This window comes from Microtus pennsylvanicus, chromosome 22 (assembly GCF_037038515.1).
Source record: "Microtus pennsylvanicus isolate mMicPen1 chromosome 22, mMicPen1.hap1, whole genome shotgun sequence".
Taxonomy (NCBI): Eukaryota; Metazoa; Chordata; class Mammalia; order Rodentia; family Cricetidae; genus Microtus; species Microtus pennsylvanicus.
Window position 1 is genome coordinate 5,070,191 of NC_134600.1, and position 13,902 is coordinate 5,084,092.

The 13,902-nt window shown below is 45.0% G+C and overlaps 1 protein-coding gene across 1 annotated transcript in view; it reads left to right on the plus strand.

The window, feature by feature from the left end:
* Dnah7 (dynein axonemal heavy chain 7) overlaps positions 1-13,902 on the plus strand; it is a 194,700-nt gene that overhangs the window by 156,483 nt on the left and 24,315 nt on the right. The window contains exons 54-58 of the mRNA XM_075956368.1: positions 651-743; positions 3,861-4,037; positions 6,100-6,261; positions 7,291-7,491; positions 12,115-12,276. Of these exons, the coding sequence (XP_075812483.1) occupies positions 651-743; positions 3,861-4,037; positions 6,100-6,261; positions 7,291-7,491; positions 12,115-12,276 (795 nt within the window). The remainder of the gene's footprint in view (positions 1-650; positions 744-3,860; positions 4,038-6,099; positions 6,262-7,290; positions 7,492-12,114; positions 12,277-13,902) is intronic.

The window sequence follows — 13,902 nt, forward strand, 5'->3', positions numbered from 1 at the left end:
AATTAGATCCTGAAAGTTAACACATGCCATGAAGCAGTTTGTTTCCCTTTTTAAGAGAGGTAGCATTTCTTACATTTTCCGGCTTTACTTTGGCATAAAGGCTAAATTTTTTTTTTCTAGTTCCCAGTTACTGTTTTCTACTTCTTTGTTTCTGCTCTTGCCATCTTTACTCTTCTTGAATACAGCAGGTAGCTGCTCTCCTAGAGACAGTTGTAGCTAAACCAGGGTTAGGGAAGTGGCTGCGCTGGGGTGGGGGTGGGGGTGGGGGATGGCAGCAGGGCTGACCAGCATTGCTCTTGGCTGCCTGCCCTGGACTGAGACCGAGTTCATTCCTTTGGAATGGGTCTGCTCTGGATCCGCCCTGGCCGCTGCTGAAAGTAACTCACAGAAGCATCTGTCAGTGAGTGTTTCTTCTCAGTTTAAAATGACAACTGCATTCATTGTGTTGAGCCATGGAGAGAAACCACATAGCTGGTTCTGAAATTTCAAAGGCATACACATTGACATTAATTTTCCCACCCCTTAAATAACATTGGCACTGATGTTCTGTCTTCACGAATCATATGTCTTCCCCACGAATATGGTTATTTGTCAACTATTAGTGCTTTTAGAGACGATCTCTGGCGCTGACTGACTTACTATAATTCTAGGATCCGCACCATGAGGCGTTCCCGGAAGAATGGGAGAATAAAGCAAATGACTTCCAACGGATGCTCATCATTCGCTGTTTGAGGCCAGACAAGGTAAGGTGGATCTGACGTTTATGATAGTCCAAATTAGCTGAAGCATGATTCAATTATCTAAAAATAAACACACACTCACACACACACACACACACACACACACACGTGTGTATGTGTGAATTTATTCTTTGATTTTGTTGTTGTTCAGAATTTCTGGAATTAGCATCTTATGCTCATAGAAGCTTAGTCTTGAGAGTTTCTATCTGCTGATTTAGTAGATGTTGAATCTGAATGGACAGTATCACCACCTTGCTGGGTAGGTCCTGGTTACAATACTTCGATTGTTTGTCATTTGAGAGTCTCACTACACAGGCGAGGCTGACCCCAACCTCAAGATGCTCCTGCCCCAGCCTCTGGAATGCTGGGATAGTATGTGCCACCACACCTGCTTTGACTAAGCACGTATAGGTGTCTTTCACTCAATCACACCTTTGCGTATTTACATGAGTCTGCGAAAGTATTGAATAGAGATTAAAACGTCTAACTTCGGCCATCAAGATGACTCAGTGGGTAAAGGTACCTTAAGCCTAGTGACTGAGTTAGAGGCCCAGAACCCACATTCTAGGAGAAGAGAACGCATGCAAGTCGACCTGTAACTCACTATGGCTCAAGCACACCCACCCCCACAACACACACACACACACACACACACACATGCAAGTAAATAAATAAATAGTTTAATCTGGATCTGGCTCTCTCTCCATTGCCTCTCAGTTCCTAGCCACACACATGCACGGGAACACACATTTGCCAGACTTTTCCAAAGCGTTGTGGCACGCGGGTGATTTTTGCTTACAAATCTTGTTCAAACAGATGTTGCCGAGAACACCCAACTGGTGTTTGGAGCTACTGTAACTGCCTTTCTTAGACATTGGGCATTAGCAAATTGCTCCCGCGGTTTGCACCAAGCCGAGAGGTATTCCAGGCCCCTGGAATTGCTCCCCTAGGCCGAGGTGCTGTGTATGTGTGTGTAGTCCCATCGGCAGCCCTTGTGCTGGGCTGACTGTAGGGCCTTTGCAGACACTTTGCGTCGCTCCATTCTGCAGGGGGTGTGCCTGCCTTGCCACCAACCTTCTATGATAACTCTTCCAGAGGTGCTCACAGCACTCTGTGTGGCGGGACCAATTAGTCTCTGAGAAGAAGATGAAGAAGAAACGGAGCAAGTTTGTGACTTCAGAATCTGAGCAGACATCTGTATTTCAGAACAGGGTTAAAAGTGCATTCGGTAGCTACTGCTTGAGACAGAAACTGAAGTTGGGTAATGAAATAAATTATATGTGACATGTTCGCTGTACGCACATCTGTAGCTGTGAATCTCTATCAAAGGGAAGGTCATTTTAAAATCTATGAGTGTGTGTGGAATAAAAACATGTTCCTCTAAAGAAGCTGTGTCAAAGGCGCCTCTGAAGGAGTAGATTGGCCTCTCAGAACTGCAACACGTTCTTCTTCATTCTGCTTCCGGTATTCAGAGGAGAAAACCGAGTACTCAGCAGAGCGAGGAAGACGAAGATAGATCAAACACCGCCCTCAGTGGAGCTGGTGTGTGTTAGCCAGGGATGGGTACTTCTCTCGTTCAGTCTCAAGTGGACACCCGCGGCTCTTAGCAAGTCAGGGAGAAGATGTGGTTCCTTGACCCAACAGCAGGACTTTGAGCAAGAGACTCAACTCCTTTATTGCTGTGGCATAAATCTGAAGACTGTTGTTCATTTAACTCAACATAAAACTCGACTTAGCTAGAGAAAGGTTAGCTGCTTTGTTCTCGCCTATTAAAACAGGTTTCCAATGAGCATCCCAAATGAATCGAACAAAGGCAGAGGCAGGACTGTTGAGAAAATCAGCACGCTAGTGTCTCCTCCAAACCTGTGCCTCTTCAGCCGTCGGGCTTTTCTTTTCCAAAGTTTTATTGAGCTCCGAGGGAACCATCAAAATTAGCAAAGAGCACGTAAGAACAGAAAATGAGCATTTCTGTTTTCGGAGGGTGCACGCCACAATTTGTCAAGATCTGAACAAGAATGGTGTTCTGTGCCCTGTTTACATCACACCTGGGCACAGTTAGTTAGTATTACAACCCAGAGATGCCAGGTGAAGATCCGCATTGGAAAATAAGGAATGGTACTGAGGAAGGTACCCTAACTCTTAGCACATATCCACTCCTGCAGAGACCCCAACCCTTAGAGTTCTCCCCGGGAAAATTCTATGTATTGAGAAAATCTGCCAACCCAGCACGACTTGCTTCTTGAGCGATAGCGTGTGTCTTTTTACAGAGCTTAGCTTCCTCTGAACCTGGACTATTTCAATCCATTTGTAAGGATGTGGGAGGGAGGTGTGTGATGTCTGTGATAATTGCTGCGTGGGAGCTCTGGGGACATAGTCAGTGTTTTAAAACCCCAAGGCCTCGGCCACCCCAAGAACGATGAAGCACTGAGAGTGGGAGAAATGGTCTCCCCCAAGGACGAGCACATCAACTGATTATCCAGTGCTAAATGGTCAGTCCTGGAAATACGCACACACAACACTGTGCAGACCAAGCATATATATATATACACACATATATACATGTATATATGTATATATATGTATTATATATACACATATATGTACTCATGAATATATGTATAACAATGAATGAAAAAAGATGACATGAATTTGAAAGAGAGCAGGGAGGACTGTACGGGAGGGCTTGAAGGGTGAAAAGAGAAGGAAGAAATGATGTAATCATAATATAATTTCGAAACAGTTTTAAAAACTTTCTTTTCTTCTCCGTGTCTTGGATACTTATTTTTAAAAAAAAATGAAAGTGTCTTTAAATTTGGTGGATCATATAATTCATTAGTGATTTTTTAAATCATCTGTAATTGTTTTTCTGAGAGGAATTTATGTCCCAGTAATGCCCTGGATCCCTTTTTAAAACCTCATCTTTATATCCAGAGTCTGGTTTGTTTGGTTTTGAGACAGGCTCTCAGACGTAGCCCGGCCTGGCTTTGAACTTGTAAACTTCCTTCCGTAGGCTTCCCCAGTGCTGAGGTCACAGGCAGGTGCTTCCCAGCCCAGCCACTGTTTGGTTTTTAACCCAGAGGATCTGGACGATTTTGTCAGATGTGCTCTTGTCGCTTTTAGGTGATCCCCATGTTGCAGGAGTTCATAATCAAGAAGCTGGGGCGCTCTTTCATTGAGCCGCCCCCCTTCGACTTGTCCAAGGCGTTCGGGGACAGTAACTGCTGTGCCCCGCTGATCTTTGTCCTCTCTCCTGGAGCGGATCCCATGGCGGCTCTTCTGAAATTTGCGGACGACCAGGTAGGTCCCTTAGAGCAGATGAAGTGAGCTGACACTGTTGCCTTCATTTGCGCTATGACTCAAGCCCTAGAGGATGAGAGAAAGCTTCAAATTGTCTCTCCACTGGAGGAAGGGCTTGGGATTCTGAAACTTGCCAGAGGCCCGGGAAAATGGCACTTGACGGCAGCGCTTACATTAAAAGTCGCTCCTTAGACAGCTCGTGAAACTAAAACCAGAGCTTTCTGGTTGTGGTGGCGCACGCCGTAGGGTTTACTGGAGGAGATGGAGGCAGGAGGGTCATGAGTTCAGAACCAGCCTGGAGTTTTTTGTTTTTTTCTCCACAACTTTTAGGCCAGTACATAAGCTTGGTTGGTTTCATTCAAGTCCACACAGTTACTCCAGGGTGGACTGTCTGTTCTTGTCCCTCTTCCTCACCTCTAAGGTGAGGTAAGTCACTCTCCAGAGCAACTATACAACTATACAGCTATATAGCCCCTTTGCCAGTACAGTATGTTCAATTACCTACACTTGTAAGAGATTTAAAAACATATTCCCGTTATTTATGATAAATGTTCTTCTGCCACACTGTCTAGAAGAAAATAGCGAGCAGGCGGCTGTGTCTTTCTGAGTTGGTTCTTCTCATTTTGTAATAATTCAAATTGCTTTTTGTGCAAACGCCACTGTAGTTTCTAAAACCAACATGAACATTTCACGAAGATGGTGCCCCCTCAGGAATGTCGGTGGTGAATGTTATTTATGTTTCCTCCTGGAAATCTTACAGAAGACTTTGAGATAAATCATGGCAGCTCCATTTCACAGTGAGGGATACAGAGGCACAGAGCAGGTAGCTCCATGAAAGAGACGTCACTTGAAGACTAAAGTAGCCTCTGCCGGGCCGCTTTCTACTTGAAAACCCTGGCTTCCGTAGGAGTGCCGTGGCTGTCTGATACAGCCCTCACTGCTTGTCACGGAAGTGCTGGGCTATGATGCCATGATTAAAAAGAGGGAGACTTCAAGTAGCATAGGAGCAGGGCCATTGAGTCATAAGGCCATCCCAGTCGGCCTGGGGAGAAATGACTCAAGGCATTTCTTGAGTCATTGAGCAGGGGCAGAGTGTGTTGGGAATCAGGTAAGAAACCTAGTGTCGGATCCATTGCGGAAGTAGGGGAGGTAGCTCAGGGTGGCCATCTTCCACGGGCCTTTTCTTACCAGGCTTCCTTTTCTACTCTTCCTTCCCTCTGTGTGTCTCTGGTGTGTGTTAGGCAATGTTGACGTTCCCTGGAACCTGCTTCTGCCATGCCTCTGCATTGACTCCAGTTGCCACCTCTACTTTTTTTTATCCCAAAGTGATTTTCCCCCCACGGAGTTAGTGACTGTAAGCAATGAGCGATTGCGGAGGACCCAGGTCTTCCTCTGCTCCGGCCGCTGCTAGAGGCCTCTTCCTGGAAGCCTAGTGACAACTGCCCTCAAAATGAGGAGATCAGGAAGCCACAAATGAGCTGGAGGAAGGTTCTCAGAGTTTCCTAAGGAAGCTGCTGACTGGGAGTCAGTGGCTAATGCTTCTGTTCTCCTAATTTTATCAGAATCCAGAAGGACTGGCACATTCACTCAAGGTGGCAGGACGAGTTAATTGGCCCATTCATATTTCATTTTGCCACTCAATTAACAGAAAACGTATGTTTTAAAGGTCGCTAAGTGACAGCTGTGCCCTTTCGTGTACTCCTATATTAAAAATCTTTTTTTTTTTTTTTTTTTTTTTTTTTTTGGTTTTTCGAGACAGGGTTTCTCTGTGGCTTTGGAGCCTGTCCTGGAACTAGCTCTTGTAGACCAGGCTGGTCTCGAACTCACAGAGATCCGCCTGCCTCTGCCTCCCGAGTGCTGGGATTAAAGGCGTGCGCCACCACCTCCCGGCCTAAAAATCTTTTTAATGCTTTTATTTTCTATATCTTACATCAACAGCCCGAAAAACTTAGAGAATTTTTCTCTTATTAGCGTGATCATCTAAGTGGTGGTCAGTATGTCCAGGTCACGTCTGTCTGAACCAGTGTGTGACACTAAGTGACACTGTTGTTCTCGCACGCAGGGCTATGGGGGCTCAAAACTGAGCTCTCTCTCCCTTGGCCAAGGCCAAGGGCCCATTGCGATGAAGATGCTAGAAAAAGCCGTCAAGGAGGGAACATGGGTGGTTCTCCAGAACTGTCATCTTGCCACCTCCTGGATGCCAACGCTCGAGAAAGTGTGTGAGGTAACGATGCAGATATGTGTTCACTAGAGTGGTCCTCCCGTCTGTGATACACACCCCGCCCACGAGTGCTCCTCCCCGTCTAACTGTGGATACACACCCCGCCCACGAGTGCTCCTCCCCGTCTAACTGTGGATACACACCTCACCCCGAGTGCTCCTCCCCGTCTAACTGTGGATACACACCCCGCCCACGAGTGCTCCTCCCCGTCTAACTGTGGATACACACCTCACCCCGAGTGCTCCTCCCCGTCTAACTGTGGATACCCAGCCCACCCAAGGGCCTCGTTTCTGTTCTCTCATTGGACAGGCTGCAGGTTAACATTGCAGCTACACCATAAGAAGGATGGGCTCATGCTGAGAACCCCACACACAGCCAGACACCTTTAGAGAGCGGAGGGCCCCTTCAGTGTGTCAGAATGCCCTCGGTCTGGAGGAACAGGCCCAAAGATGGGAGTGAACCCTACATTTTACAGCAGTGACCAGGCCCACAGTAGTTCCTCCTAGGCCTTGGCGTGGCACCGCTAAGGGAAGGTTCTGTGACCTCCAGCCTCAGACCTAGTGCAGCTAAGAGTGGTAGGTATGGTCCCTTCAGGATACACCAGCGCTTAGCCTTTGAAATACCCTTGGCTCCTAAACCAATGATTCTAGCTTGGTGTGGTATTGATTTGTCTGACTGCATTGCCTGCTCCCAAATCTGGCTGCGGCAGGAGGAGGGGGTTAGGTTTAATCTAGCCCCGAGCAAAGGATTATTTTTGTAAATATTTCGGAAATATCAGTGCAGACATGAACATTTTAAGAAGACTTTAGTCTTTGGGCCGGCTCTGTATAGTCATGTGAATTAATTTTATCAGGAGGCTGAGTAAGCTCTGGGCCGTCTCAGTGAAGTGTGGTGATTCTGAGTTCTCGCTTTAATCACAGCAATTTCATTTCTGTGGTGTGGCTGTTTCTGTTTGCAGACTGTCCCTCAGGTGCACTGAGCTGATCCCTCGGGACTCACTCACACTTCCTCTTCTGCTTTGCTTGCTCACAGGAGTTAAGCCCAGAGACCACGCACCCGGACTTCCGAATCTGGCTGACGAGTTACCCATCTCCGAATTTCCCCGTGTCGGTCCTGCAGAACGGAGTGAAAATGACCAACGAAGCCCCGAAAGGATTACGGGCTAATATCATCCGATCATACCTCATGGACCCGATCTCTGACCCTGAATTCTTTGGCAGCTGCAAAAAGCCCGTTAGTGATGGCTAAGTCCTGCCCCCTCGGCCCTGTAAAGTGGTTCAAGTGGCCCCCGGTGGTCGGGGCCGTGTGCCCAGAGTGAAGCTACAAATTAAGCAAGCCTCCCGCTCCGCAGCACAGTTGCTTTTCATTGCTGATTATTGACTGTGCTGAAGTCAATTTTATTAATATTTCATTTTAATTTTACCACCGACTCCATGTCTGCTCAGCTGAGATATTATGGGGTACCATCAATAATGCAGGCTTCTGTTGAGAAAGTCAGCTGTAAGCCATTCCCAGCGTCAGTCTGCAAGGCTCGAGAACTTGTTCCAGGATATGAACTGAGCCCTTTCCTATCTGGAACCATCTCTCCAAATTAAAACATAAAAAACATTTCCTCCATATAGCCATAATGAGAGCCAAAATGATTTCCCCCCCTCGATTGACGAGGCTCATAAGGGTCTTTTCCGGAGCCACCAGGCAGGCTGGGAAAACACCCACTGTGCTCATGATTAGAATTCTTTCTGAATGGCTGTGACCTAAAATTGTTTCCTGGTGTTTCGCTGTAATTAAAAATGGAAGGGCTCTTTTATAAGAGACACTATGAACCTTGATAAGTTTCAGCACTCAAAAGCATTCTGTCTTGATGCATGAACATTACCTACGATCACATCAAGAGAAATCAGTGAAACTACTTTCACTAAGCAAAATTTGGACATATATAAAAGGAAGAAAGGAAGAAGAGAGAGAGAAAAAACGGAGGGAGGGAGGGAAGGAAGGAGGGAGGAAGGGAGAAAAGAAGGAAGGAAGGAATTCACATATACATTTAGAAGTGATTCACCCTTGTCCTGATCCCCCAGACTTGTGTCTGGCTGGCTTCTGCACTGATGAGGCGTGGTGAGAGCTGGGGACTCCCACGCAGGTAGAAAGGGCATCTGTCCATGTGACAGGCCGCACAGAGCCCCTTTGAAAGCGCACCCTTCCCTTCCTTCTGGTACTCACTCTGTAGAGGTAGAGGCACTAGGAAGCATGGCTCCAACGCAACATAAAAATCTCATTAAATCCCATAGCAGCTCTTTACAGCTTTGCATTATTTGGAAATTACTTATTTGGAAATGGTTTTATATTTATAGGAAAATTGAAATTTTAAAATAGTAAAAGGAACAACCTATGTCCTTCTCCATATTTACCTACCGTTAATTTTTTTTGCACCATTTAATTTGTTATTTTGTGTTTCCCCTCCAAATACATTAATATCTATGCATAGATAGATAGATTAGTCTCCCTGTGTGTCTTGTCTGTGTCTTTCTCTCTCTCTGTCTCTCTGTTTCTCTCTCTCTTTGTATGGTGTGTGTGTGTGTTTGTGTACTAAGTGGTCCCTTGACATGCATGGAGGATTGTTATAGTTTAGAACATCCCTCAGATGCTCAAGTGCATAGATGCTCAAGCTTCATAAGACGTGGTATGGCCTTAGCCTATAACTTACATTTATCTTCCGGTATGCTAGCTTAACTCATTTCTAGATTTCTAGCTAACTAGAAACATAAATAGAAGATGAATACTACATAAATGTTGTTCAGTTTTCTTGTTCAAGGTATAAGAAAACTACATATTCAGCACCAGCACAATTAAAAAAAAACATTTCAATCTGAGGTTGATTAAATTCATACATGCAAGCCAGGCGGTGGTGGCGCACGCCTTTAATCCCAGCACTCGGGAGGCAGAGGCAGGCGGATCTCTGTGAGTTCGAGTCCAGCCTGGTCTACAAGAGCTAGTTCCAGGACAGGCACCAAAGCTACAGAGAAACCCTGTCTCGAAAAACAAAAAAACAACAAAAAAATTCATACATGCAGAACAGGCAGAAGACAGAAGGCTGACTACATGTATATGCGTATATACATCTGTGCATGCGCGCGCACACACACACACACACACACACACACACACTGGTTGAAGGTAAGCTCGACATAGCATGACTCCTCTTACTTAAATACTTCCAAGAATGTCCAACCTCTTGATATGCCTTTTGTCATTAAGACACAGTGTCGCCTACAGAGTTCATATCTGCAAGCCAGTAGTCAAATTACCCTCAGAACATTTTCAGTTTTGTGTTGGGTCATGTTCACAGCTATCCTGGGTCTCAAGTTGGCCACATTTATATATGTTTTAGGAATGGGGACATTAACTTACCACGGTATTACTGTTAGCTTCTGTAAATGTAACTGTCATGTCAATCTCTCGTGGATTTCAATGTTGCCATTTCCTTGTCTGTGAGAGCATCACCTGAGGTGCAGCATCGCGTCCTCTTCTCCTTACGCTGTTTCTGCTCTTCTCCTTACGGTTTTTCTGCTCTGTCCGGGGGTGCTGGGGAATCACACCCGCGCCTGTGTGTGTACGGCTGGCAAGTACTGCACTTCTGAGCTCACTCTCGGGACTCTGCCTCCTTTACCCCGAGGCTCCCTTAGCCCTTCTTGCCTTACGACAGCGGCTTTTCTGAAGACTGTATTTCCTGATATTGTTTTAATATGGGATATCCCCCATTTAGAATCTGGGTGACATTCTCTAATGATTACATTCAGCTTTTTTTTATTATCTGTCAAATTATTAAGTGTCCTCAGTGAATGAAACTAATTTTGATCATCCAAAAAGGCATTGATTAGTTTTTCCACGGTCTAATGATTGCTTGTCTTTCCTCTGTCATGTTGGGGGGGGCGGTATTCAGTGCTACATAAGTATTTAGTTCATGTTCTTACCTCATTGGTTGGTCCTAAGTAACTAATCCCCAGTTGCAATGCTCAGAACTTTTGATGCTTGGCACTTACTCCTCCTAAGAGGTGGCTCCTCCTCCTCATGTGTTTATGTGATGTTAGCATAGACCTAGAAATTACTAATTTGACCCCAGTGATTTCCAATTTGTTAATCAAGAATTTTATACTCAAATTGTTCCAAATTTTGTCAATGGGATCTGCATTCAACTGGTTTCTCTGCATATTTCAGGCCCTGGCTTTAGGAATTCTGGGTCTAGCAACTCTCGCTTTCTGGTTTAGGGCCACTCCAGACTCATCATGTACCTGGCCAGTCATTTATCTGAAGAGTCCTGCTCCTTCTGAGTGGGGAACAGTATTGGAGACCACAGTGAACAGTAGAGGAGTTTCTTGGTACTTGAAAATGTTGACACAGCCGGGTGTGGTGGCTTGTAATCCCAGCGCTGTGGAGGCAGAGGCAGGCAGATCTCTGTGAGTTCGAGGCCAGCCTAGTCTACAGAGGGAGTTCATTTCAGGATAGCCAGGGCTATATGCAGAGACCCTACTATAGACTTACAAATACATATGTATCTCATACACACGCTCTAGAAGTGAGGAATACGTACCAGATGTATTGGTACTCCAGGCTTCACCGCGTCTGCCACCATCTTCCTTGTCTCTCTTGAGTCTACAATTGTTTGTCTTTTGTTTTACATTGAAATATCCGGCTTCCAACAGTTACCTGTTAACTTGATTAACAATTCAATATATATATGAAATAATTGAGTTATACCAACATGTTTAACAGATTTATTCAATTTCTTTAGTTAAATTTATGCTACCTCTCTTTTGTCAAATATCTTCCTTTCATTCTCTCTCTTTCTCCTTTGCTTGGTTTTGTATTTTTCTTCTTGTTTCCCCTTCTCTCTTTTAAGTTTATTCTATGAAGGAAACTTATTGTGTCGTGGGATAAAATTTAGGCCTCCCTGTGATATTTTTATGGATTTTGTTAAATAATGAAATAGCCTATAGTTATGTTCAGTTGCAAGGAGAGCCAGATTCAGAAATTGTAATATGTTAATTACAGCTTCCTTGTTATTAAAACTGTGGGCTTTGGATTCTCCGAGCTCTAACCGGGTGTCCCTGGTTGGCAGGTTGCACACTATCTAGGGAGGTGGATGGAGCTGGCATCCCGAGACACAGCTGGCAGCCATTGGTAACAGGAAGGGGCAGACATTTCTGATCTCAGCTGGGAATTTTTGGTCTGGGCATGAGTTTAAGGCAACAGACTCCCTCCTCTTCCCACAATCCCCCGCTGTTGTGTCAACCCTGATGGCCCATTCCTTCCTGGCTAGTGAGGATGACTGCCTCCCTGTGCCCTTCACCAGAGAGGAAGGGAAGGGTACAAGCAGACGGCCAGCAGAGAGCTGCTTTTTCTGAGAAGCCCTGCGGTTCTGCCTCAAGCTCTGTTGTTGGCTCTCAGTGTTCTTGAAGGCTTTAGAACTGCTCACTTCCTCCAGTTATCTACTTGGAAAAACCTCCACCATGGTCTGGGACTATACATAGAATTCATAATTCTCAGGTTGTGTTGCTTCAACTGGAAAAAAGCCCTCCTCCAAAAAAATCCTATAAAATTCAAATTAGATGACCTAGCTCTGTCTCCTAGAACCCTAGTGTATGTAGCTGTGTGTGCCCATTGGACTTGAGTATCAATGGGAAGATTTTTGCTTGGCGTACCTGTAGAAATACACTTGTGTTTTAGTTATTTTGGGGGTTGAAATAGCCTCGTATTATTTATAGGCAAAGGAATTTGATTCTATGAATTTAGAAATATAGCAAGTCTAATGCAACGTTCACAGGAAAAAAAATGTCATTGAAAAATTTCTTCTCATTACAGAATGAATTCAAGAAACTGCTTTATGGCCTCTGTTTCTTTCACGCTTTGGTACAAGAGAGAAGAAAGTTCGGACCCCTGGGGTGGAATATTCCTTACGAATTCAATGAGACCGATCTAAGGATCAGTGTGCAGCAACTCCACATGTTCCTGAACCAGTATGAGGTACCGTAAACACCTCAGCAAGGACATCCCCTTTTCCCGTTTTATCATGCTGTAACTGTTGGCGCAGCGAGCAGGGACTCAGGATTAACTCTGCTCTGCTGGAACAAACTGCAGGGCGGTTCCCAACAGCCTATTTCATAGTACTTTATTATAACAGGAAGTGATAACTGCTGTGGGGGTGGTTAGATGCCGGCTCGACTCCAGAGAACCCGGATGTGATCATTTATTTAGACACATAGCCACCTGTGGAGATGTGAAAAGCAATGGGGTTATTATATTTATTATGAAGAAACCGTAAATCAAGCCAGGTGTAGAAATGGGGTGGAGCAAGAGGGTGGCCAGGTTTCTTCTTCTCTGGAGCATGAATTCGGTTTATGTGAGAGGAGATTTTGACTTTTGAGTCGGGACTTCCTGTCTAAGAATAAATTACTTAAAACCATTTAAAGAGGAGTAGATTCCGGGAGGAGCCAGAGAGCCCGACCTCACATCGGGATCACTTCATTCTCTCTGGGGCTTTTGTTGTTTCCGTTTTGAGACAGAGTCTCAATATGTGGCCCTGATTGGCCTGGAACTCACAGCAATTCTCCTGCCTCAGCCTACCAGGAACTGGGATTGAGGGCGTCCATCACCACACCAATGGCTTCTTTTCTTTCTTTTTCTCTCCCCCATGAGGCACCATTTGATCTCCTTTCCCAGGCTAGTCTTAAACTTACTCTGTAGGCCAGGCAGGCCTCTAGAGTGGTCTCTGGAATACTCTTCCCCCCTCTCCTGCTTCCTGCCTCTCTTCCTCCCTCTTTTCCTCCCTCCCCTGCCTTTCTCTTTCCTTCCATTCCTCTCTCATCCCCTCACTTGCCCTCTTTCTCCCTCTCTCCAGAACATCCAACACTGGGCGTTGTGGGGTGTTCTCTATACTGTTGTCAACTGGATTTAAACAGTTTGAGATTTTGAAAACTTATTACTGCACGTGCCTGTAAGAAAACGGAGCTTTCCCCAGCTAAAACAAGTTGTCGGAATTTTGGCAGAATCCTGTTCAAATTTAGTTGGCTGTCTTTGATTAAATCTATCATCAATAGAATACAAAAACCCCCAAAACTTCAACCTTGAATTTAGGATTCTAAATGGAGAGGGTTGAATTCTACTCTCATAAAAGCAAATAAGAAGCTAGGTAAATAACGCTGGCGGGCTCACGTGGGAGAAACATTCAAAGGAATCATAAGCTTGATAAATCATCTTCCTACCATAACACCTACAAGAAGCACGGAGCTAATATAGAGATAAAATACAGTGCCGGAGGAGAATGTATCTGAGCTAAAATAATTACACACAACCAGCAAGGAACATTCCTAGATAGCAATGTGACTATCTGGATAATATAGTCTACCGTAAAATACAGTCTATAGTGAGGAGTTAATTAAAATATATAAGTAGGCGAATTTGGGTTAGCACCTAAAAAAATCAAATCCACGATATCACCACGCTAAAGAGAATTTAAGACGCACGATCCTATCAGTAGCTATAGAAGACAGCATCTGAGAAAACCCCACATTTATTAGTGATACAAATACTCTCGATAAAGTAGGGACAGAGAGGAATGTGGTCAACAGGAGAGGAAAATTGTCTTGGTCA